Source organism: Camellia sinensis, chromosome 5 (genome assembly GCF_055761805.1).
Source record: "Camellia sinensis isolate YWXY chromosome 5, ASM5576180v1, whole genome shotgun sequence".
Taxonomy (NCBI): Eukaryota; Viridiplantae; Streptophyta; class Magnoliopsida; order Ericales; family Theaceae; genus Camellia; species Camellia sinensis.
In genome coordinates, this window is record NC_138965.1 from 191,441,211 (window position 1) to 191,468,455 (window position 27,245).

General features: G+C 31.3%; 3 protein-coding genes across 4 annotated transcripts; 1 reads left to right on the forward strand and 2 right to left on the reverse strand.

Moving 5' to 3' along the window:
• Positions 1-6,581: 6,581 nt before the first annotated feature.
• Positions 6,582-8,844, forward strand: LOC114288916 (uncharacterized). Its single transcript, XM_082872435.1, has 4 exons — positions 6,582-6,762; positions 6,868-7,536; positions 7,805-8,287; positions 8,384-8,844. The coding sequence occupies exons 1-4, from the start codon at positions 6,582-6,584 to the stop codon at positions 8,842-8,844; spliced, it is 1,794 nt and encodes a 597-aa protein (XP_082728561.1).
• Positions 8,845-18,869: 10,025 nt separating this feature from the next.
• LOC114302705 (uncharacterized) lies at positions 18,870-20,014 on the reverse strand. Of its 2 annotated transcripts, none has more exons than XM_082868062.1 (3): positions 19,523-19,709; positions 19,305-19,417; positions 18,870-19,220 (listed from the first exon to the last, which is right to left on the reverse strand). In XM_082868062.1, exons 1-3 carry the CDS (start codon positions 19,685-19,687, stop codon positions 18,992-18,994), a joined length of 507 nt encoding a protein of 168 aa, XP_082724188.1. In that variant the 5' UTR covers positions 19,688-19,709; the 3' UTR covers positions 18,870-18,991. The 2 variants fall into 2 exon arrangements, 1 of the variants encoding a protein (XP_082724188.1); XR_014328992.1 differs by lacking the exon at positions 19,523-19,709 and adding an exon at positions 19,907-20,014 and having other exon boundaries at positions 18,879-19,220.
• Positions 20,015-20,101: 87 nt separating this feature from the next.
• On the reverse strand, positions 20,102-24,700 carry LOC145790309 (uncharacterized). The gene is made up of 4 exons (XM_082868061.1): positions 22,283-24,700; positions 22,060-22,194; positions 20,565-21,613; positions 20,102-20,196 (listed from the first exon to the last, which is right to left on the reverse strand). The coding sequence occupies exons 1-3, from the start codon at positions 22,730-22,732 to the stop codon at positions 20,753-20,755; spliced, it is 1,446 nt and encodes a 481-aa protein (XP_082724187.1). The 5' UTR covers positions 22,733-24,700; the 3' UTR covers positions 20,102-20,196; positions 20,565-20,752.
• Between the last annotated feature and the right edge of the window lie 2,545 nt (positions 24,701-27,245).

Consider the following 27,245-nt stretch of genomic DNA (forward strand, 5'->3'; position numbering starts at 1 on the left):
AATTAAGGGTTTTGTGAACTGTTTGCCCATGCCATTTTCTCTCTATCTGGTTTTGTTTTTTTATTAAATACTCTCACATGCAAATACTTCAATTGTTGATGGTTTATGGTTTCTGGTTTATCATCATTTCTGTTTCTGGTTCATTTCTCTTTATCATCATTTCTGGTTCATGGTTTATTGTTTGGTGAAACAGAGCTACTTCAGAGTTACACTAACCCTGAGGCTTCAATCTATTCCCAAAATAGAGAGATACAAACAGTTCATAGATAAAAAACAGAACCAACTTATTTTTTGACTTTCACTGGCTTGCCAATCAAACAACTTCTGTGAATTGGTTTGTATCTCTATATCTGGTTGTTTGCTGATGCCATTTTCTTGGTATAGAAACAGGGCTTTGTTTGGTGGTTATCAAAAAATTAAGGGTTTTGTGAATTGTTTGCCTATGCCATTTTCTCTCTATCTGGTTTTGTTTTTTATTAAATACTCTTACATGTAAATATCTCAATTGTTGATGGTTCATGTTTTTTGGTTTATCATCATTTATGTTTCTAGTTCATTTCTGTTTATCATCATTTCTGGTTCATGGTTTATTGTTTGGTGAAACAGAGCTACTTCAGAGCTACACTAACCCCGAGGCTTCAATCTATTCCCAAAATAGAGAGATACAAACAGTTCACAGATAAAAGATAGAACCAACTTCTGTGGATTCACTCCCTACTCTTTCAAAAGAAAAGAAAAGAAAAAAAAACCAGTGTGATGTGTTATGTGACTCTTTTGGGTGTCTGTCCAGTCTTGGCTTGAAAATGGGGCAAGTAAGAATCTTTTGGGTTTTCTCTTTATTACTTCCACTTCAGATTTCTTTTGCTGTGTTTCTTTACATGTCTGTACCAACTGTTTTTTTTATTATATTATAAATCTTGCAGCTTTCTTGCTATTTTGAGGTTATAAAAATATATAAGCCTTTGGTTGGATTGTAAGGGGTAAGAAAATAAAGAAAATGACACAACACATCACATCGGTTTACTACATGTAAAGGCATTACTGTCATGGTTTGTTCATATTATTTGTGTCTATACATCTAATTTTTTGGCTTGTTAATCAAACACCTTTTGTCAACTGGTTTGTATCTCTATCTGATTGATTGGGGTAAATGATTTCTTTCCATTTTATATTGATGGGTTTGATTTATATCTCTGTATCTAATTTCACACGCTTTCAGTAACAAATCTTTTCCACATAGTTACAGATTGGTAAATTGCATATGTGGCTTCTAGAGTTACTAGCTTGCCTAATCAACTTAATTTGATTTTTGTAGACGGCCATTGTGTGGTATGTGTGCTTAAATTTATATTATTCATATCATCTTTGGGATTGTTTGTGTTATATAGTAGAAATTTGCTGATCAACATTTGGTAAATAAATGTTATATACCTCTGCTTTTGTTAAGTAACAGAGAAAATAGTGGAATTAGGGGAACAAGTAATTTTATGAATCAGATATATTTTTGTGAAAAAATTCTCTCCAATGGCACTTATATGGGCCATCAGTTTTGTTTGAGTATCTGAAAATATGGCTATTCGAACATGACCTACACCTGTGGTAGTCAATTGAACAAAAACCTTAATCCCAATTACTGGTTGGCTATGTGGATCATTTTCCATATGGCTTCATTCAAAGTTATATCTTTGGTTTAATCTAAGGTAATCATGACCAAGATCTGTGATTATTATAAGTAAAAGAAAAAGAAAAAAGAAAAGGGAAAGAAAAGATAGAAAGAAGACCTGGATCCCAAGGCCCTAGATGCTAGACAATTTGTATTCATCAGACATTTTAGACTTATTTCAGTACTTTTCTTCTTTCTATTCTTCATTCCTTTCCTGTTTGCTGTTCATATGATTGAATGAATTTAGCTAATGTGCCAGCTGCTTGATCGATTGTTACAGCTGTTTGCTCTTCAAGGCACTAGCAGAGAACCAAGTCTCAGAGTTAATTTGGAGCCCCTTCCTTAACAATAGCTGAAAGTCAATGATGATGCTTTTTTAATTCGAAGCAGGATGTGGGGCTTCTGGTATGATAATTCGTAATCATAGGGCCTGGTGGTCTCATGAAAACATTATACATTCACATATAGATCAGCAATAGAAGTTGGAGCTCTTAGGGAGGTAGTTTAGTTTTGATTAATACAGAACATTAGAAACTGAAATTAATATGCTTTTGGATGAGAGGTCCATAATTTTGAATCAATAAAATGTTTACATTACTTTCAAAATGTGAACAAAATTAATTTTCAATTAGATGAGGCGATGTAAATAAAAATAAGAAATGATATGTTCGGATAATAATTTATGAATGATGATATTTAAAAAAATATAAGCTGATTAAAAAAATAATTTAATAATTTAATTTTATTATATTTAATAAAATTTAAATCACATTATGGAAATTTCTTAGTTTGGTTATTGCTAATGGTTTGCTTTGAATCCATAACTCTTAACTTAAACCCATCAATAGATAAGCCAATTTAATTGCTTTGAATCATAATTCTTAACTTAAACCTATTGATATATAAGCTTATTTAGCTGCTTTGGTTTGGCTCCTCTCCATTTGTGGCAAGAAATGGAGATCTCAATTTCAATGTAACAAGTTGCAACATATCATCAAAACCCAAAATTATAAGTCCAAGGACAACCACTTTCTGATGGAGCCCACCATAGAACAAACAACCCAAACTTTTTCTTGGCCTTCTTTCTCAATGAAACAAAAAACATCTGATTTGGCTTATATAGTTGCTCTAATATTCAAAAAATTGAGTGATACTATAACTTTTATGGGATATTATACCTTCACATATGGATCAGCTATAAAAGTTGGAGCTCTTAGGGAGGTAGTTTGGGATATTCAATAATCTGGTTCAATTTGATGCTATTATGGCGTTAAAAGACTGTCTTAATTAATCCTCCATGCTCACATTATGAAAATTTCTTAGTTTGGTTATTGCTAATAGTTTGCTTCGAATCCATAACTCTTAACTTAAACCCATCAATAGATAAACCAAATTAGTTGTTTTGAATCTTAATTCTTAACTTAAACCTATAGATAGATAAGCTTATTTAGTTGCTCTGATTTGGGTTGTGAGAAGCGGCCATCATCATAAAAGGAGAAATACAACTAGCTTGTTTCGATAGGGATGTAATAAGGTAGTTTCAATCTCAAAGTATTTTGATTTGTATATTTCCAACAAATATACCAATCTATATATATATATATATATATATATTTTTTTTGTTTTCACAAATTACTAGATTGTTGTGCATGTTCCTCATGGGAGATACATACAAGTTGATACAAAGACTTTTTTGAAAGTAATGAGAAGGAAGTTTGGCCAAACACATGTTTGAAAACATGTTATTGACACATCTTTTGTAAAGCATACATATTCTGTAAAGTTTTAACCCACTTTTTTTAATAAAGTTTTAACATATTCTTTTGGTGTATGACAATATAATGTTTGTTTTTCTTATATTGTTATAATTTGATTGGCATCAGTAGTACTAACTAGTGTGCATTTTAGTTTTAATTTTTTTTTTAAATTGCAGAGCACTGGCTGGTGTACATTATTTGATATTTAATTTTTTTTATATTTGATTTGTTTAGAATTGTAGAGTACAGTCTGTTAAATATATTTTTATAACTGCATATTTTAATCTTAATATTATTTATACCGTGCCTTTAGGTACAAGCATACACTAGTATATATATAAGGAAGGATATTTTGATCAATTTGATTGAGCTTGTCCTTTCGGACAAATTGTTTCACCGCCTGTATTTTTAAACAAACAAAATTGAATTTTGAATTTTTGAATCGAGTACCCTATATTAATTTAGTCTCTAATATATAAATTGTTTTAATATAATTTTGGAGTATTTACGTGTAGGTCCTAATAAGTGAACTTATTATCTAATAGGTTCTATGGGAAAATTTTGTCATGAAAAAAGGTTACTAATTGTCAGTTTTAAAGATAATTTATAAAAATGATGACAAAAAAATTCACCAATTGCCAATTTTTAGCGGCATATATAATAAATTGTCACAAAAAAATTATTTTTAACAACAATTTTATCAAGACTTATTTTCAATAGGATTTGATAGGAATTAAGTCCAACTATTAGGACCTACTGGTAGTTTACTCTATAATTTTTGATATATGAAAAATGTTTCGATTTAATCTTTCATACGCAATTTAAATATTGACAGATTAAATTAAAATATTTTTTTATATATTGGAGACCGGGACTAAATTAAAGTAATTTTATATATTAGGGATTAAATTAACACAATTTAAAAATTAGGGACTAAATTGACACAATTTAATATTAGAGATCAAATTGACACAAGATTCACACTAAGCGGGTAATTTCTAATCTCTCAATTGCGTAATAAAAATAAGTTAATATTATCTTATAAATTATTCAACCATGTCATTATAATTAAAATATCACGTTAACAGCATAACATAATGCTATAAAATTAGAGAATAATTACTCCTCTTTTCACTTTTTTTTCTGGATTAAATTTGACACTCAAACATTGGTATTTATAATTGTTTGGAAATATTACAATCCAATGTACTTTTAAAATTTTTATTTTTAATTATTAATATTAATAATTTGTTTTATTAATCTGTTATTATTTTATAAAAATACACTGATATGTAATTTTTCTTCATTGTTTCTTGGTGTACTGAAAAGGCTTGGTGTAGCTAAAATTTTACTTAACACGGACGGGAGTAAAATAACACAGCAAGTCACCTAATAGTATTATCTCCAATGTAATATCAAGTGGATACTTTTATAACTACTTAAATTTTTAACTAGTTTTTTGTTTTAAAAAAAAAAATTTGATATTTTAGGGGTAATATCAATACCAACTTGCTATCACGTCTGTGTCGGTAAATTTAAAAATAGTATTTTAGAAGTTTTTATAATTAATTATCAAATTTTAAAAATAAATAAATAAACAAAAATATTGTATTTGATGAATATATGTGTAGATGTTGGTGGTCAATTTTATTTGAAATGTCCTCCAAAAAAAAATTTAATTTGAAATGCAATGAAATACGTGTTTGGTGAGTTTAATATCGAGAAGGGAAGTCAAGGTTCCGATTGCAACTGACCTTTTAAGCTTTGCCAGGTCGTGATATTTATGTTGACTATTGTTTTCTTTATTCATACATAAAATTTAGAGTTAATTGGTGGAAATTTTATTTTTATGGGGTTGTATATTATTTAGTTTAAGATTTGAAACTTTTTCATAATAAGAGCATGCATTGAAAAGTTATCGATATAAAAAAAGTCCTTAAAAAATTAGTTGGAAAAGTAGCTGGCAACCAATGGCTGACAACTAGTGGTGGTGATATGGACATAAAAGTGACTTTGAATAGATAAAAAGATCACATGTGTACACATTTGAATAGATAATTGACATTTGAACAAATATGTGACAATTTGAACAAATAATCTTTTGAGTTTTTTACTGGCCGGTCCTGAGTTTTGCACTTATTCCCCTCTTAGTCCTGACTTTTGATCTTGCGCACCAATAGGTCCTGAGTCTTTTTTTTTGTACCATTTTACCCCTCCCCTGTTCTGGCGCGTTTATGTTTGGATGTTCCATCAAAATATTGTGTTTGTGATTTGGATTTCTGTGGAACTTCACGATTTGCTATTGTATTATTGTGGAGCTTCGTGATTTCTGATTTCGCGCTTGGTGTATCTTCGCGATTTGTGATTTGCGATTGCGTGCTTGGTGATTCTTCCTATTTGCGATTTCGCGTTTGGTGTATAGTTACATTTTGTGATGTGTAGTTAGGTTGACTGGTATGTTTGATTTTGATTTCAATTTCAATGTTTTGGTTCTTTTTAGTTTGAGTAGGTGATTTTGATTTTGTGGTGATATTGTTGTTACTCTGTTGTTTCTGTTGCGATTGAATTTGTGTTTTGATCATGATATTGAAAGTTTTGAGATATGTATTTGTTGATTAAATTTTAGTTTTTTATTTTGTTTGGTTACGAAATTGTGTTGATTGAACACAGGTATTGGTTTGTTATTTTATACAGTAATAATTTTATCACTGTGTATTTTGGGGATGATGTTGGATTAACTTTTTCAACAATGATAAATTTATGAGTGAGTATGGGAATAGGAGATGAGAAGGTTGCATAATATAAGATTCAAATTGAGTTACCAAGTCTAATAAGTGTAAGCCTTATTTACTGTTCTTGGTCTTTGGTGGTGTTAACTGTTAAAGTTATGAGTGTTGGTTTTTGGATGTGTTTGAGTTGGTTGATAATTTTATCACTGTATTTGATTTTGTTTTAGGGTGTTTGGGTTGTTTGTTGAAATGTAATTGTTGTTTGTTGCAGGATTTATAGTGATGGAGAATTGTTTGTTTCTTATGTGTAAGTTTAGAGATGTGACATTGGTTATCAAGTATAATGATGGATTTAATTTCAAGGATTTAGTATATAAATTGTGTGCAAAGTAGAGTGAGCTAGTTGGTAGTTTTTTGAATATATCGTATTCAATGGCTGGACATTCTTCATGTGGTCTTCAAAGTGAAGAGGATTTGGAGGTTATGGTTGGACTGGCACTTTCTTGTGATATTCATCGTATTGATATTTTTGTAAAGTGTTGTTCTTTGGGTGAAGGTTATATGATTTGTGATGGTGAAGCTAGTAGTAGTAGTAATAGTAGTAGTAGTAGTAGTAGTAGTAGTAGTAGTGTTGTTTGTGAAACTGATTTTTTGCCTTCATTTTATTCAAATCAACGGAAACCTTTACTCTCTGATGGGTTTGTTAATTGTATGAAAGGAGTGGAACAACGGTTTGCTCAAGGAGTTATTGAATTTCGAGATGCGTTGTCAAAGTATTCTATTCATTCCGGTTTTAATTTTGATTTTGTTAAGAATGATAAGGATCGTGTCACTGTTCATTGTAAGAGAAGGGCTGATTTGGAATGTTTATGGAGTGTGCATGCTAGAGTGGAAAATTATAGTAAAGCTTTTGTTATTAAACAATTTGATGATGTTCATACTTGTGGATCTTCTTTTCGTGCAATTCAACATGCTAGGATGACTTCAAGTATGATTGGTGGGCTAATTTCAAGTGATATTCGTAATAAGGCTTTGACATCGGTTAGTGAGATGGTTTGTGATTTCAAGGACTATTATGGAGCAGAAGTTTCTTATCGGCGAGCTTGGATGGGTGTTGAAAAAGAAAGGGGTCTTGTTTTTGGTGACTATTCATCATCATTTGATGATCTTCGTTGGTATGTTGATGTTGCTAATGCTTGCAATCCGGGGAGTGTTTTTGATATGGAATTTGATATTGATAGTAAAGGAAGACATTTCAAATGCTTGTTTTTTGCTTTTGAGGCATGTATTCATGGTTTCAAGTATTGTAGGCCTGTGTTGATGCTTGATGGAACTTTCTTGAAAGGAAGACACAAAGGTTGTTTATTGGCTGCTACGGCAAAAGATGGTAACCAAGGAATATTTTGTGTCTTTGTGTTATTATTATTGAAACAGTGATAATTCTATCATTTTTGTTACTGGATAGTGCTGATTATTGAGTATGATCAATCTATTAGTGATAAATTTATGCTGTATACTTTTGTTAAATTTTTATATTTATACAGTGATAAATTTATCTATGGCTGGTGCTATATATCATATACTTTGTGTTTTGATTTTCTTTTTGTAATTTTTTTATTTGTTACTGATAACGTGTATATATATTTTGTTTGTAGGTTTATATCCGTTATGTTTTGCTATTGTTGATAGTGAAAGTTATGACAGTTGGCATTGGTTCTTGTCAAAGTTATTAGGTATTTTGACTCCGGAGAGGGATATTGCATTTGTTACTGATCGACATAGAGGTTTGCTGAAAGCTTTAGCTGAGGTCTTTCCATTTTCTTCTCATTCTTTTTGTCTAATGCATTTGAAGACAAACTTGAAGACTTATTTGTCAGTGAAGAGTCGTGAATCTAAAGAGTATTTGCTTACTCTTTTTAGTAGATGCGCATATGCTCCTACTATTGAGTTGTTTAATGAGCTATTTGAACAATTTAAGGGTCGTTGTGGTTGTAGTGTTGGGAAGTTTCTTGAGGATTTGCCTAATGAGTGTTGGTGTAACGCTTATTTTCAAGGCAAGAGGTATGGTGAAATGTGCACAAATGCTGCAGAATCTTTTAATTCATGGATTAGGGATGAACGCCATTTGTTTTCAACTAGTCTTGTTGATACTATACGGGTGAAACTAATGGAGTAATTTTCAAGAAGGGGAGAAGTTGGGAATAAGTGGAATCGTATTGTTTGTCATTTTGCAGAGAAAAAGTTGGAAGAAGCTTTTAATGATACAAAAGCATGGATAGTTAAGAAATGTAGCGATGACATTTATGAAATCCAATTAGATTATTCAGTTATGGTTGATATTGGGAAACGTTGTTGTTCTTGTCGATTGTGGGAAATTGATTGTTTTCCTTGCAAACATGGTTTTTGTGCTATAAAGAGGAGTGGGAAGGATCTGAATTGCTTTCTTGATGATTACTACCGTGTTAGTAGTTATTGTGATTCTTATTCACATTCTATCTATCCAGTTCCTAGTATGTGGAAGCCAAATGTAGTTGTTGATGATGACGTTGTTTTACCTCCTCTTTGTAAGAGACCAGCTGGACGTCCAAGAACAGTGAGAATACCTTCTAAGGCCGAAATCAAGAGAATTAGATGTAGTAGGTGTGGAAAGATGGGAACTCAAAATCGGAAGACATGTAAACAAGCTTTGCTTTAGTTGTATTGATTTTAATTGAATTACTTTGTTTGAGAGTTGAGAGGTGTTACTTGCATTGAATAATTGAGTATTTTTTGAAAGATGTATCATTTTGGTACTCACATTGAATGATTGAGGAATTTGTTGACCAAAAATATATTTTTTGCAGATATTTTGACAGGATTAAGTTTCACAGATTTATATTATTGATTTGGGTTAAATGTAGTTGCTATTTTTTGGTGTTTTATAAAGTGATAAATTTATCACTGGTTGGTTTGGACAAGTTGATGGATTAATTTTTTGTAAGAATGATAAATGCACCATTAATGTGGTTCTTGAATTTTGTTATTTTGAAGAATGATAAATTTATCACTTATTGTGTGGGAAGAGTTGATGGTTTATTTCATTTATGTCAGTGGTTGATAAATTTATCACTGTCATATCCAAGTAAATGTTCTTTCCTACAGTGATAAATTTATCATTGTCTGGAGTTATCTAGTTTTTTCAGGAAAAATTTCCACAATACAAAGGTGTAGATCAAATCTCTAGAATACATAATTGCATATCTGCTGTGTTAACTCCTTTAAAAAGCAAAAATTTTTAGATCAACTGCCATGTTTATCTGGTTTAGCAACAAGTTCTCAGTCTGCATACTGTTTTGTGGTCACTCAGAAGCTAGCTTTGGATGTTTGAGTTGTTTAACTGAAGTATCAAATGGTTTTGATTATTGCGAAATCACCAAGAATGGCATGTTCTTACATTCATTCTCAAAGTTGGGAATATCTACAAATTGTAACAGTATTTTAATTTTCAATTTGGACAATGTAATAGTGCTTGTGCTTTAATTTTCAATTAGGTAAATTTTTTATTTTTTTTATAGCGTTTTGTTTACTTGAATTGGGGAAAAAGAATATGAGAGAGAGAGAGAGAGTCGCTGGTTTTTTTGTTTGAACATTGGTAAATTTATCAGTGTTTACAGCAATAAATTTGTTGAAACAGTGATAAATTTATCAGGGTAAACAAATCACTATAAAAAATAAATTTATCAGTATAGCGACTCCAAACCTGTTATTAACCTTTAAATTCAACACAAATACTCAGATTAGAATCAATTTTTTGAATGAAATTTGAATAACAAGACTGATATGAAAAGCCAGGTCTGGTAACGATATGGCTAAAAAAGACTGAATGTTTCATTGAAGCAAATTTGAGATTGTAACAAGCAAGCATTGTCCATAACTTTGATATTGTAATAACCAAGCATTGTCCATAACTTTGACATTGTAACAATGAAACATTGTAACATTCATTGGAGGAAAGTAAAAACCAAAATCATCAAAATACAGGTAACACTGTAACAAGCAAACAAGCAAAATGTATGAAGTATTGACATTCTAACAACCAAATGAATTAGTGTTTCCTTTTCTTCTATTCCAGATTTGTTGATTATTGCAGATGCAAGTCATCAATGTTTTCACCAGGTATTTGTCGTTGAGCATCTTGTTGGTCAGTCAAGAAGATACTTAACATATTAGCTCTCAATTGATTGCATTGTTCCTTGGAAAAAGTACGCATTATGTTGTTATTGGAAACATATTGCCTTATGATGTAGCAAACAAAGATTTCGCAATCAAGCCTGCAAAAACATTTTGAAAACAAAATATTATAATTTGGTTTTGTTGCTTTTTTTTTTTTTTTAATAACATTGTTTTGTTATTGATAAACTTACGATGTGTCTTCTTGCTGTGGTGTGTTGATGACGTTCTCTGTCTGCTGTTGAAACTTATCAGGTTGAATGAGAGTTGGGTACTCATCCTTCATGTATTTTTGAATAATCTCTCTCTGCAACATATACATTTCTATGATTGTTGTATTAGAAAGTCAGTTGGAACAATTAATGAGAAACCATGGATTTAAAGAATGATAAATATATTACTGTATAAATTTTTGATGTATAATTAAGCATGGATCAGGATTTATGTATTGGATTAATGGTAAGTTTGATAGTGAAAAGATTTTTACCACTTCATTTGCAGCATTGAAGTGTGGATCTTTAGTAACTGTTCCCCTTGGTCTCATCGAATTATAGAATTTCCATGTAGCTTCTTCAATGTCAAGGACAAGTATTGTCCAGTGAAAATTTTGGTGGATTGGGAAGAGAAGGTATCTTGCTTTCATGGCTTCTGGCATCATTTTGTTCAGCATTCTTTGTCTTGCTTCCTCATCTTTTGTAGTGAACAAGTGCTAACAAATATAAATAAAAAAAATAATGTTAATTTAACTTTAAACTTTTTCAAATTAAATAGGTGGTGAGTATGAAACTTTTTGTCACTATGATCAAAATTTTTATCAATCCATATCAAAATGTATCAGTGCATTGCAAAATTCATGTATACTACATATAAAAGGAACACATCTATTGGTGTCTTGAGGGCTTTTTTTCTCCTCCATGTGAAATGGATCTTTATATCCCCTAATATATTTATACTATGCTTCTCTTTCATTATGTAAATATTCATAGGTGATCTGTAACAGGCTATATATCCATACTGCTTATTTGAAGTACACTCATGTGAGTGTGCACATCTACTAATATATATATATATATATCATGATTCTCTCTATTTCATAGTTGTAATGAAAGCTGTCTGTTACTTAATAAATTACATCAAACATGAGCTCTATGAGGCTTCACCACTAACAAAATGAAAGTGAACTATGTCCTGCAACATCATAGCATATAATCAAGCTATTTCAATTTTAACACATCTCAATATTTGTTGAAGTTCTCAATATCATACGTAGTAGTTTTGAAAACCCAAAAAAGTTCCCAAAGTTTTTAATCAAAGTATGGGATTTACTCATACTGTGGCGCCACAATAACAAGGTCAAAATAGTTACTCAGTTAAGAAAATAGAGGTTATACACTGATAAAAAACAACACAAGTGTCGTTCCTTAGTTAAGCAAACTAGTTACTTACATGGCAACTTGAAATGAATACGAATGATGTTGTGCCTTGTTTTTGTGCAATCAAATGCTCTGCATATGCATCTATTACCTGTGTTGAAAACAAAAAACAAAACAAGGAATTAATATAAATCAAACACTAAAATATTATTTTAATGAGTTACAAATTCAACTTACAATGCCTGCCAAATCTTGACCCTTCAATATTTTGTCAATGTCATTTAAGTAGACATAGGTTCCATGGTGAGATCCTTGCCACACTGGTTGATCCTTGAAAAAAAGGTTATTAGTGTTGGAATAATAAATTTATTAATATTTTTGGAATATTTGATACTTATAAATTCAATATGAGTTAATGATAAACAGTTGGCAAAAGTAAACTACAGGAGTCAAGAGAGAAGATTGTTACTTTTTCTTTTTTTTTTTGTATTCACCCAATGTGTAATGAGATTTTGCCTTGATTTTTCTGGTAGGATGTTGAAAATTTCGTTTGAAGTTTTCAATTTCTTGATTGCAGGCTGCTGTTGTGTGTGTTGTTCTTCCGAGTACTTGTTTGCCTCAGCCAATGTTGCAATTCTCTCATGGAGTATTTTGATTTCTTCATCTTTCCTTTGCATTTGTTTTTTGTGCTGTTCTTAAATTTCATTTTTCAGCTTGTTGAGTTGCTGCTGCAGGTTATTATTTGCAGTTTGAAGGATGTCCCTTTCCATTTTTAACTTTTCCATTTTGAGCATGTCGTCTTCTATCCTCTCAAAAACAAGTACTTCTACCAGATTTGGATCCACTTCAGGCTCTTTGTCAACTTTGTTTCCTTCACTCTTTTGTGATTCAAAGGGTACTGTTTTCTTTTTCTTCTCAGGGCATATTTTGTGTGGAATTGATTCCCATGTTTTATGTTTGGATTTGTCTTCAGTCAATGTTTGTTCTTCTATTTCAGAAATTTCAGCCTGATTTTGTTGCTGAAAATCAGCATCTTCATCTTTATCTTCATCCTGAATTTCTCTTATCAACATTCAGTATGTTTTTTTCTCTTCATCTGTGTGCTTCAAATTGTTATCCTATATAGATGAAAATTAAAAAAATGAATGATATAATACAAATTTTAGAGATAAATTTCTCATAGCAAATTTTATCACTCAATTAGGAAAATTAAAGAAATCTATGATTGTTATAGCACATTTTATCAGTGAACTGGGCATAGTAAGCAAACCTGTCATTGTATATCAAATTTTATCACTGAATTAGCAAAAGTAAGCTAAAAAAGTAAATATAAGACAAAATGTCTAATTCAATTCATTTTTACGGATAAATTTATCAATACAGAAACCTAATCAATTCTAGTCGAATATAAAGTAACACAAAGAAAGTAAATATTAAACAAAACTTATGCACAGTAGACAAATAGAAAAACATTCACTGGATAAAAGAATTTATCACTCAATTAGGTATACTAAGGGAAAATTGTCACTTAATTAGGCAAATTAAATAAATATATCAGTGTGAACAAAAATTTATCACTGCATAAGAAAATCTATCATTTGTTTAAACAAAACAGAGGTTAGCATTGCATACCACAATATCTTTTTGCTCTTGCAAGGATGAACTTGCCAATTTCTGTCCCAAACATGTGATGTTCCATTTAGCAAATCTTGGGATTGCATTTTTGGCATTAGGTTTGATGGTGCTTGTGTGTTCGCATATCCAATACCGTTGAAGACAAAAAAAATGTTATAAACAAGTAGTTAGTAAACGTAAATATTATAGTTCATAAGTTATAAGTGAGATATTTACTTACCAATATGACCATCACACATCCAGACACTTTATCAATTTGGTTGATGTTTCTTTCTATTAATTTTGTGAGTTGTTGCTTTGCTGCGTCGCACCAATCATAAGACTTCATTTTGTCAATATCTTCAAGATATTTCATGAACCCCCAACCAATTGTAGTGCCAGTAACAGGATATAACAAGAGTAAGCAAATCAAGAGGCACACAAGCCTCACAACATCCCCTCTGTCTTCCTTCTTCTTGCTTCTCAAAAGTTTGGTTATCAACTTTTGGATTGAAGCACTTGTCATTCTATTCTCTCTTATTTTCCTTCTTTTTACCAAATCTATGTCATCTTTTCTTCCATATACAAGATGCATCTTCTTTTGTCCACATGCAATCCCAAAAATTAACTTGAAATCATTTCTTTTCAACTTCAGCTTTTTCCCTCCAATTTGAAATGTGGTTCCATCCATTTGGTATGTTTGCAAGATTTTTGCAACCACATCATCATATTTTATTGAATCTGCTTTTTGCAGCTTTTGCTTTGACAAAATGTCAACCAGAAGGAAGAAGGGAGTCTTTTTCAATATTTGGAAATGCTCCTTTTCAAGTTTCGTGGCATTGAAGAATCTGATGAGGGATAGCATGTTTGAGCGGTACACATATTTTGCTTCACGGTCATGAATTTGATCACTTCTTGTTTTTCTTTGCTCTATTTTCTTCTTGCCTTTTGGTTTGTGCTGGTTTGGTTCTTGTTTGTTTTGTTGGGGCTTGGTTCTTGTTTCTGCTCTTTTTTGTTGTTGGTGTTTGGTTATTGTTTCTTTTTGTTGCCCTTGTTTTTGAGCTTCATTTGCAGGTTCATCCTTCTGCTGTCTCTGTCATTTCTTCATTTCTTCCTGTTTGCTGGTTGTTTCTCTTGTTGCTATTACCTTTTTTTTCGTCCTGTTGCTGTTTCCTTTTCATTTGCAGGTTCATCATTCTGTTGTTTCCTTCTGTTGTCCTTGTTTTTGTCTCTTTCTTGTCTTTCTCTTATTGCTTTTGGGTTTTTGCTGTTAAAGATATTCTCTCTAGCATAGATAATGTCATGAGAGATCTCACAACATCTATATAAAAGAAGGATATCAATGAAGTAGGCAAACCATGCAAAATTTATGGATATACAACCAAATTTATCATTTAATTAAGCAAAGAAACACTGATAAAACTTGAATATGTTCATAATTTCTCTGTATTGATTTTGTTAGCTAGCAAACAAAATAATTCAAACAATGAAAGAAGAATAAGAAGAATTATGACAAATTTTTTAATGTAATTAAGCAAACAAAGCTTATACAGTGAAGAGTTCTAATAATGATCAGCAAAACAGACCACTCAATTGAATTGGGTCAGAAGCATGTGGCAATAGTTGAGAATGAATTCATTGGACCAATTCATTTGTGACATGTATATAAGTTGCTATTGTTTTTTACCTTCAATGGATTGTTGATGTTTCTTTATTCTTTCTTTTGCTTTTGCTTGTTTTTGAGCTTCATCTGCAGATTCTTGTTTCTAATGTCTCTGTCTTTTCTCCCTTTCTTGTTGTGTGGTTCTTGTTGCTTTTCTTGCAGTTTTCTTTTTGTTGACTTATTATTTTTTTTTTTTGTTTTGTTTCTCTTCTTGCTTTTGGGTTTTTGCTAGTAAAGATCTTCTTTCTGGCATAGATAATGTCATGAGAGAGCTCACAACAGCTATATAAAAGAAGGATATTAATGAAGTAAGCAAACCATGCAAAATTTATGGATATACAACCAAATTTATCATTTAATTAACCAAAGAAACACTGATAGAACTTGAATATATTTGTAATTCCTTTGTATTGGTTTTGTTAGCTAGGAAACAAAATAATTCAAACAATCAAAGAAGAATAAGAAGAATTATTACAAAATTTATTACGTAATTAAGTAAACAAAGTTTATATAGTGAAGAGTTCTAATAATGATCAGCAAAACAGAGGACTCAATTGGGTTGGGTCAGATGCATGTGGCAATAGTTAGGAAGGAATTCATTGCACCAATTCACGTGTGACATCTATATAAGTTGCTATTGTTTTTTACCTTCAATGGGTTGTTGCTGTTCGCTTATTTTTTCTTTTGCTTCTGCTTGTTTTTGAGCTTCATCTGCAGGTTCTTGTTTCTAATGTCTCTGTCTTTTCACCATTTCTTGTTGTTTGATTGTTGTTGTTGTTCTTGTAGTTTCCTCTTTGTTATCTTCTTGTTTTTTTGTCTCATTGTTGTCTTGCTTTTCTCGCTTTTGTCTTTTTTCAGTACAAGATCTTGTTTCTGGCTTAGATAATCTTTTACGAGAACTCGCAACATCTATATGAAAAAGGTATATGAATGAATTAGGCAAACCATGCAAAATTTATGAATATATGACAAAATTATCATTTAATTAAGCAAAGAAACACTGATAAAACTTGAATATATTCATAATTGCTCTGGATTCATTTTGTTAGTTAGCAAACAAAATAATTCAAACAATCAAATAAGAATAAGAAGAATTATGAAAATTATCCTAATTTATCCCTGAGATAAATTCAGCAACAAAAAAGAAAAAGAAGAAAAATAGACTGAGGCAAATTCTTCCCCAAAAGAGATCAAATTTGTTTAAGTTTGTGAGTCTATTGACTATTGTGTCAATCATCTTCTGCCTACATCAAATTTTTGCAAATGTATCCCTATATAGAAATGGAGATGGATGTGTAAGTAATAAATTTATCAGTTGGTTTGGTATGTGAACCAAAGTTATGAGTTGGTTTGATAATTTAAAACCAACAAATTATCAAATTAAAGACTAATAAAATCTTACTTGATGTCAGTTAGTTAATGTCAGTTACTCTCTTATAGAAACAAACAGTTATAGAACCACACCCTATAGTATGGTTTAAATATCAAATCTATAAATTGGTTTGAGTCGTACAACAGAAAAAAGGTTTATCAGGGTAGATGCCTTGATTTGATGCACTTCTATTATAAGGTAAAAGTATTGCAAGGTTCTATTTGTAGGTTACATGAACAGCATGATTTGTATATTTAAGTTTGGTAAAGATCATTGAGTTACAAAAAGAGAGGTGTAGTTTATAATGAATCAAATATTAAACAAAAATCAGACAAAAAATTAATCCATAAGGTGTAAAAAAATTGCAATTTTTGAGAAATTGGACATAGTGAAATAAGCAAATAAAAAATAAAATAAAATATATCAAAAGAAGGATGCAAGTTATTATCAATCAAATATTAAACAAAAGTCACACAAAATTTAATATATAAAAAATTACACACATGTAGCGTGTGCACCGTTCTAATTACTATATATGTGAACAACTCATTTTAATATCTTGAACCACTCCCTACTTTAGTCTCTTGAACCGACTCCCTGCTTGTTTGTTAGCTGATTTTTTTTGTATCAAAGATTTTAAAAAAAAATATTTTAAAATGAATATAATTTTGAACTTGAAAATCAACACCCTTATCACTTGATCAACGAACATTTTACATATTCACAAGTTTTATTTTTCGAAAATGCCCTAATATTGTTCAAATTTGCAAGTTGTAATTGAACCATATCTAGGGTTTTTGAAAATGTGTTTGACCAGGGAGAGAAATATGGGTTTCAGTTGCTTACGCTTTACAGGCATGTTTCCTCGAATTTTTTGTTCGAATCGGTTGATTTGGTGCTCGAATCGCCTGAGTTGTGTTCGTTGTTTTGCTTGAGAGTGGAAGGGATTCGCCGACGGTGGAGAATGAGAAAAACATGGCTTCAATTACGTGACTCACGCTTTTGTTTCCCCTGTCTGGCAAATATATTGTGTTCAAATAGTACTATTTTTTTTTATCGGTGATAAATTTATCAATGGCAAATATCTTGGTACAATAGGAAGATATTTTGAGTTTTGCAATTCATTTTCAATTTAAATTGTTCAACATTTCAGTTTAGAAAATGCTTCAGCTTTTCTCATATTCATATTCAGATGAAATATAAACATATTATATTTGGTATTGAAATAAAATACTTATTAAATTTAAAAAAAAATTAAAACTATAGTATGATCTTTCAACATTCTTGAGCTCATGTGTAATTAAGTACAAATAATTTTTTTAATTTTTTTTTTACGAATGTATTGTAAATTTTTTTTTTTTATAAATATATTCAAGTTTTATCAGTGTTTCTTTATAAACATTAAATATATTCTAAAATTGAATAATTTTTTTAATTTTTTTTTTTCAATGAATGTATTCTAAACATTGAATGTAATTAAGTACAAAACATTGAATGTTTCATTGCAGCAAATTAAGAACCAAAATGATCAAAACAATGTAATACTGTTTATGTTTTAATTTTAATTTAGGTAAATTTTTTATTTTTTTTATAATGTTTTGTTTACTTGAATTGGGAAAACAATGTAATAGTGTTTTTTTTTAGGTAAACAATGTAATAGTGTTTTATTTTTTTTATAGTGTTTTGTTTACTTGAATGACAGAGAGAGAGAGAGGGGGAGAGAGAGAGATTTTACAATAGTAGTTTTTTTTTATCAGTGGCAAATATCTTGCTACAATAGCAATATATTTTGAGTTTTGCAATTCATTTTCAGTTTAAATTGTTCAAAATTTCAGTCTAGAAAATGCTTCAGTGTTCTCATGTTCAGATGAACATGAGAACATTCTTGAGCATTTTATAAACATGAGAACACTCTTGAGCATTCTTGAGCATTTTAATAACACTTAATTCTTAAATATTAGTATTTTGCATTGTAAAATTATAATATGACTTTTCAACATTCTTGAGCTCATGTGTAAGTAACTACAAATAATGGTTTTCTTTTTTACAAATTTATTCTAACTGTACTTATATCTAATTTTTAAAAATTTTACAATGATCAAAACAATGTAATAGTGTATGTGTTTTAATTTTCAATTTAGGTAAATTTTTTATTTATTTATAGTGCTTTGTTTAATTGAGTTTGGAAAAAATTTAGGTAAAATTTTCACTGTTTAATTGAGTTTGGAAAAAAAAAATGGGAGAGAGAGGTGCTGGTTTTTTTGTTTAAACAGTAAAAAATTTATCAGTGTTTACAGTGATAAATTTGTTGAAACATGGATAAATTTATGAGTGAAAACAAAACACTATAAAAAAATAAATTTATCAGTATAGTGACTTCAAACCTGTTATTAAAATTTAAATTTGACACAAATAATCATATCATAATTAATTTTTTGAATGAAATTTGCATAAAACAAGACCTATATCAAAAGTCATATCTGGTGACAATATGGTTAAAAAAGACTGAATGTTTCATTGAAGCAAATTTGACATTGTAACAACCAAGCATTGTAATATTCATTGAAGCAAAGTAAGAACCAAAATGATTATAATGTTTGTCCAAAATTATTCAAGCATTGTTGTCATTGTGTATTGTGTCCCAAAACTCCTTGTCTTCAAGCACCGCTTCTATTGTCTCATCAACGATTTGCTGGGCGTCTGTCTGTTGGCTAGTCAACAAAGCCTCTATGATATCTGCTTTGATTTGGTGGCACTCCTCCTTTGTTAAGTTTGGAAAGATGTCTTTGTTACAGACATATTCTCTCATGAGGTAACAAACTATGACGCCACAATCAAGTCTACGATGACATTGGAAAAACAAAGTTAGTAGTTATCAATGATAATTTTATCAATGTAATGTGTTTTGGTTTTCAGAAACTTACGAATGATCAACTTGTTGGGGACAATTCATTGCAATTTTTGTTTCTTCATGAAACTTGTTACCTTCAATGAGTTTGGGATTGTGATGTTGAAGGTATTTTTCAATAACCTTTCTCTGCAAAATATATTAATAATTAATTGGTGTTTGACAAATAAATGCATAATAAAATTTGATATAGACAAGGGGAATGGATGATATCATAATTAATTGGTGTTTTACCACTTTGTTTGCCTCATTTAAGTGGTTATCTGTTTCTGTGCTTGGTCTCATTGAATTGTAAAACTTCCATGAGCCATTTTCAGTATCGAGTACCAACAACGTCCAATGCTTTTCATTGAAAATTGGGAAAAGAATATATCTTTCCTTGACAACTTCTAACATCATGTTGTTCAACAATTGATTTGTTTCTGCCTCATCCTTTGTGGTAAACAAATACTGTGTTTTGCAAATATATTAGTTTTGGTTACAATGTTATTCGTTAATGGTGATTTTATCGCTATAAGACTGGATGAATGAGAACTTATGCATTTGATTTAGACAAGGGGAATGGATGATATCGTAATGAAATATATATATATATATATATATATGTAATTTACTTACATGGCATGATGTAGTAAATATATATGTTGTTTCTGCTTGTGAGCTGAGGCTGAACTTTGGTTTTGATTGCTCTTCTGTCATTAAGATTTCCTTGTATGCATTTATTGCCTGTTGTAAAAACAAAAGCAAACAAGGTTAATGAGAGAATTATTATTTGGTATTACAATTGATATATGCACAAATAGGGATTTGATTTTACATTTCCAGAAAGTTCTTCGCATTTGACTATTTTGTCAATATCATCAAAGTATAAATAGCTGCTTACTTCCTTTCCTTGTAAGATTGGATAACTGCAAATGTGAAAACAAAATTTATCACTGTATACCAAAATTTGTTGCTCAATTAACGAAACAAAGGTTAGGGGAACAAATTGAGCATCAAATTTTACTTGATGTATCAAATCCGAACAATGGAATAAAGTAGAGAACTTAAACTGAAATGTCTAAATAATTGGATACCATAGATGAGATTTAGCAAAATATATCACTCCACCAAACAAATTAAGTAAAATTTATCACTATGTAGCAAATTTTATCACTGTATAACAAAATTTATCAATGAATGAAGTAAACAAAGGTTATACATTAATAAATGTATGACCATATACTAAAATTTAGATTCCAAATATGGAAATTTTAGGACCAAATCATGTTCTTACCTGCTGGTTTTTGTTGCCCAAAGACTAGTGAGTTTCATCCTTAATTTCTTTGGCAATTTGTGAAACACTGGATAGGAAGTGTCAATTTGTTTTGTTGGATGTTGATGTTGTGTTGGCTCTTCTTTTCTGGTCTTTGCACTTTCTTCAACCATTGGTTCTACTTCATCAACTGTCTTGTTTTGCTTTGGTTATCTTTTCGTTATGTACCAAAAATCTGGATCTTTGTGCTCTTTTCTTGTTTCTCTATTTTTCACCCTTTTTATCATTGAGCTCACAAGAGGTGATGTTTTGGGCGTGGTGGCTTCAATTTCAACTGCGATTTGTTCTTCTTCACTGTCCAGGTGGAGATTTGATTCAACCAACATTGCAATTCTCTCATTAAGTAGCACCATTTCCACATCTTTCACTTCCATTTGTATCTTTGCTTTCTTGCTCTGTTCTTCCATTTGTTTACTGAGCTTCATGAGTTGGTCCTTAAGCTCATCATTTTCTGCTTGGATTCTTGCCTTCTCCATTTCTAGCCTTTGGATTATCAGGACATTCTCTTCTAGTTTCTGAAAGGTATGTTCATTAATTTTCACATGGTAGATATTTGTTTCATAGGCAAGTTTCTTTTTTGCTTTCCTCTTTTCAGTCGGTGTTTGATGCTTGAATCCCGGGGAAGTTGTTGAACCAACTTTCTGTTTGATCATTGTTTCTTCTTCATCATTTTCTAGGTTGTCAAAAGAAAGCTCATTTCTTTGCACATGAACTGGACCTTCTTCAGTTTCATGCTGAAAGTTGCCTTTCCTTCTTGCATTCTTTTTTGATTGCAATGTTGTTGATTTCCTCTTTTTTCGAGCACCGGTTTTATGCTTGGGATTCGGTGAATTTCTTCCTGGACTGAGACTGGATATCTTTGTGATAATTGGTTCTTCTTTCTTTTCAGATAATTCAGTCTCCTCTTGTTCCTCAAAGTTACATTCTTCATCTTCATGCTCATCATCTGTTTGTGATTGCAGTTGTTTGTATATGTTCTGTTCTTCAATTGTGTCTTTCAAATTGCTCTCCTACATGAATGAAAATTATTAAAAAGAATGATATGACGCAAAGTTAAGTAATAATTTATCATTCGGTGATTCAAATGTATAATAAGACTAGTGATTTGCTTCATGATAACAAGTTTTATCAGTGAATTAGCAACATTAAGAAAAATTTATCACTCAATGAAGCTTAGTAAGAAAACTTATAACTGTGAGCAAAAAGTTATCAGCCCATATCAAAATTTATCGCTGCATAGCAAAATTCATCACTCAATTAAAGAAATAAAGGTTATACACTGATAAAACTTGTTTATTGAATAATTTCCTAGCACAGATGAAATACCTAAATAATTTTTCTACCACAAATGAGACACCAAGAAGATTAAGAAGAATTTATCAGTCTTCCTAAAATTTATCACTGCATAACAAAATCTAATATTTGTTTAAACAAAACAAAGGATATCAACGGATACCTCAATATGTTTCAGATCATGTAAGGATGACTTTGCCAATTGTTGTCCCAGATGTGTAATGTTCCATCTTGCAAATCTTGGGATTGGGTTCTTGTCATTTGGTTTGATGATCTTTGCATGCTCACATATCCAATACTGTCGAGGACAAAAAAAATGTTATAAATTAGTATTTAGTAAATGTAAATATTATAGTTTATAAGTTGTAAGTGAGGTATTTACTTACCAATAAGATGATCACACATCCGCACACTCTATCAATTTGGTTGATGTTGCGTGCTATTGATCTTGTAAGATGTTGTTTTGCTGTGCCACACCAATCATAAGACTTCATTTCGTCAATATTCTCGAGGTATTTCATGAACCCCCAAACAATTGTTGTCCCAGTACCCGGATACAACAAAAGTAAACAAACCAGAAGGCACACAAGCCCAACGACATCTTCTACATCTTCATTGTTGTTACTTCTCAAAAGTTTCATTATCAACTTTTGGATTGAAACGCTTGTCATTCTGCTCTCGGTTATTTTCCTTCTTTGCACCATAGCTACCTCATTTTTTCTTCCGTATGCAAGATTCATCTTCTTTTGTCCACATGCAATCCCAAAAATTAATTTGAAGTAATTTCTTTTCAACTTCAGCTTCTTCCCGACAATTTCAAATGTGGTTCCATCCATTTGGTAAGTTTGTAAAATTTTTGCAACCACATCATCATATTTAATTGAATCTCTTCTTTTAACCTTGTTTTCACTCAATGTATCAACCAGAAGTGAAAAAGGTGTCTTTCTCAATACTGTCAAATGTTTCTCTCTGAGTTTTGTTGTCTTGAAAAATTTGATAAGAGATTGAATGTTGGAACGGTAGACATATTTTGCTTCATTATCATGTACCTGTTCAGTCCTAGTTTTTCTTCCATTAATTTTTTTCTTCCCTCTCGGTTTGTGGAGCCCTGTAGGTTGTTTCAGTTGTTCTTGTTTGGGCTCCTCATTGTCAATGTTAGATTCAGGTTTAACTTGTAGTTGATTTTCACTTTCATGTGTTGTTGGCTCTATAACAAACTCAACTTTTTCAATCTTTTTCTTCTTTGAGAAACTTGTTTCTCGACGACGTAATCTTTTATGATGACTGGCAACATCTGTAGAAAAACATTGAGCATGAACATTGAAAATTAAGAAGAATTTTATCACTGAACTAGGCAAACTAAGAAGAATTTATTAATCTATTATGCAAATTAAGCAAATATATAAGTGTATAGCAAAGTTTAGATTCCAAATTGCAAAAGAACATGAATTATCATGATGAAGATGAAAACAATTGTATAGCAAATTTTATCACTGAATTAGCAGAAGTAAGAAAATGCATCATTGTATAGCAAATGAACATAAAGGTGTGATTGTTATGATGTTGAATATCACTTATAAATTAATACTGTATGGTACAGATTCAAAATAGCTTCAAGTCGAATTTTATCACTCAATTATAGCTATGAAAGAAGAAGGGAAGCAAATCCATCGTTATAACAAATTTTATCACTCAATTAGAAAAATTAAGCAAATCTATCATTCTTATAGCAAATTTTCTCACTGATTGGGGCAAAGTAAGCAAATCTGGCATTGTATAGCAAATTTTATCACTAAATTAGCAAAAGTAAGCAAATCCATCATTGTATAGCAAATGAACATGAAGATGTGATTATAATGAAGTTGAATATCACTCATAAATTAGTACTGTAAGATACACATTAAAAACATCTTCAAGTTGAATTTTATTACTCAATTATAGTTATAAAAGAAGAAGGGAAGCAAATCCATAGTTATGAAATAAGAAGAGAAGCAAATCCATTATTATAACAAATTTTATCACTCAATTAGGAAAATTAAGCAAACCTACCATTATTATAGCAATTTTTCTCACAAAATTGGGCAAAGTAATCAAATCTGTTATTGTATATCAAATTTTATCACTGAATTAGCAAAAGTAAACAAATCCATCATTGTATAGTGAATTTTATAACTCAATTACCGTTATGAACGAAGAAGGGAAGCAAATCCATCATTATAACAAATTTTATGACTCAATTAAGAAAGTTAAGCAAATCTATCATTCTTATAGCAAATTTTCTCACTGAATTGGGCAAAATAAGCAAATCTGTTATTCTATAGGAAATGAACATGAAGATGTGATTATTATGAAGTTCAATATCACTTAATTATAGTTATAAAAGAAGAACGGAAGATGAATACGACTCACGTTTAATTCGCATGTTTGTTGAAGATGAGCCAAACAGGAAATATAGATCGAAACGGTAAAGGATTTGCTAGGGATCTGTTCGGAATCAGATTATTGATCGAAACAGAGGTGATTTCTTTGGAAATGATTTGAAATACAGGGAAAATCTCTTCGTTTGTTTCAATTTCCAAATCACAAATCGCCTCAGAATGGTTTCCAAATCGCCTCAGAATAGTTTTCAAATCAGAACAATTGAGAAGGAGCGTGTGTTTCACGCGCACAGGGGAGACCTCGTGATATATTTTTTGATTCATGCGTGTGGTGTGACATTCAGGGGTAAACTTGGAAACTGAAATAGGGCAGGACTTGGTAGGTATTAATTTGTTTCCATGGGACCGGCTGGTAAGTCCCCCTAATCTTTTTGACCCAAAATCATTTAAGCTTGGGCCTATTAGTCCAAAAATTTCAAAAATAGACCATTCGTATTAGTGCCTTAAAATTTATACAAAAAAACACTATACAAGAATAATATGGCATGTCATTAAAAAATGCTAGAGATTTTTAAATGTTTATCAAAAATTTGACACATTATTCACATTGGTGGTTTGAGTCCCGTATGTGATGTGGGTCTTCATATCCATGTAAGTATTGCATCAAAATTTTTATAATTTTTTTAAGTTTCATAGCATTACTCAATAAATTTATTTTTATAGGTGGTTTGTTTTAAAATGAGAAATGTTGACGTTTTGTCACATTAGTTTATATTGAATTTTTTTATTTATATGTCATTACTATTTGATAAAAGGAGAGTGGTAGAAATTAAACTAAAAGGAAAATAAATGGAAAATAAATTTTCTCTTACTGTATACAATTCGTAAAGATTTTTTTTTTTTTTTGGTGATAAAATATAAGAAAATTGTTAAGTGAGATAACAACGGTTATTTTCATGATAAAAAAAATTAATGTATATTTTTACAAGAAATTGAAAATAAAGTTAAAATACTGATTTGAGTTGCAAAATGTTTTTTCTAAGCCAAACAATAAATTTGCTTGTTGAGAAGTTCACATGTTCAACTCTTCACAATAAACTATGAGTTTTTAATAGCAACGGTTTTAATTTTATTACTTTATTTAGACCCTTGAAAGATTTTTTTGAATAATCATTAAAAGTGAAAATTCAAGTGCGACAGCAATGCCATTGGAAATACTTAAGCTTGAAGCTTAATTTTGGGAGGACAACTATTTTACGGTGTGTATAATATACATTTTAGTTATGTACTTTTGTGATATATATTATATATATTTTTTGATAAATGTTATGTAATTTTTTAATAGAATTACAATAATTTGTAATTCAAAAACAAAATTATGTTTATATATTTTGTGGTTAAAAAATGTTTCGGTATAGGAATGCTTAATATTAACACAAAATGCATAATCTTATTTTTGAAGCATAAATTGTGATAATTTTAACTAAAAAATTACCTATCATTTGTTATAAATAAATATATATATATATATATATATGTGTGTGTGTGTGTGTGTGTGTGTGTGTGGATGTATTTTCTGAATACCAACACGTGGCAAAGTGACGCTGACGTGTCAGCCGAGGTGCCGCGTGTCTAGGTTGTGACGCCGAGGTTATCTCGGCAAGGCTGAGGTTATCTCCGAAGATATCGGAATCCGAGATAAATGGATAAAAGATAAGGGGCAGGAGTCCTAGAGTAAAGATGAGACTTAGCTAAGATAAGGATAAAGCTCTTAGGGAGTTTCTCTTTATCTCTTGAGAAATCTAAAGTAAGCACTGAATGAGAGTCCATAGAAGTCAGGCTTCTAGTGGGATCAGGATTGAGTTGGCTATAAAAGAGAGGCACCCCCATGGGTCTAAGGTATGCAGTTTTATGCTTTGAATAGTGAGTTTAGTACTTGATTATCTTTGAGAGATATACTGACTTGATCGTCAGAGTGCCCCCGGGTGGAAGAGCCACCGCCGGAGCCTTTGCTTTCTGTTGCAGGTTAGCTGAATCCATCAATTCTGCTGGTGCTCTCCAGCTGATTACTAGGCGGGCAGTGTAGTCAGAAAATCACTCACACAATTTGGCGCCGTCTGTGGGAATCTTAGAAGAATAGATGGCCAGTAACGGACAGAAGGAAAACATTGAGGGCGGCACTCCTGCTGGGAGTGGCAGACCAATTGACCTTGATGTTGAAGGAGACAACCACAATGCAGAAACTCATGACCAAGGCCACGGTGAAAAAGATGTCGGCCAGGAGGGCGATACTTTGAAGAAAACAGACTAAGGAAAGTACTATCAAGAAGACAACCTTCACGTATGGAGGGAGAGGTGCCTATGGAGGGATGAGGAAGTAAAAGAATTGGCGAACAAGTTGGCAGACCTACAGTCGGTCGTCAACTTCATGATGCAAAACAATGTCATGCAGCCACCATACCCGCTGCAGGATACGCCGATGCCAGCAACTAATACCCAGAAGGGAGGAGGAAAAACAATTCCCGAAGTCCCTCAGCACGCCAGGAGCGGAAGACACTCTCACCGACCTTCTAGAGAAGTCGGACGAGAGGAGCCGAGACGAGAGGAGTCCCGAAGAACGTATCACACGAAGGACCCAGAGCCCAAAAAACATCGACATGTTCAAGGGCAGGCGCTTTGCTTTGACACAACACATGGAGAGAGATCAAAACGAGCCCACCACGAGGCTGAAAGTAGTGTGCCAAAAAGATTGAAGTCCAAAGATAACCGAGCTCCAGGGAGGAGTAAAGAAGACTTGAGAGATTACCTCAAGAGGAAACAACATAATGCTGAAGCCGAGGAACTTCCCTGGTTAAGCCGAAGACACCGTTCTCAGTGGAACTGGGCAAATTTCAAGCACCAAAGAGATTCAGTATGCCGAGGTTCCAAATATATGATGATAAGTCAAATCCCAGTTTTTACGTTGGCCTAT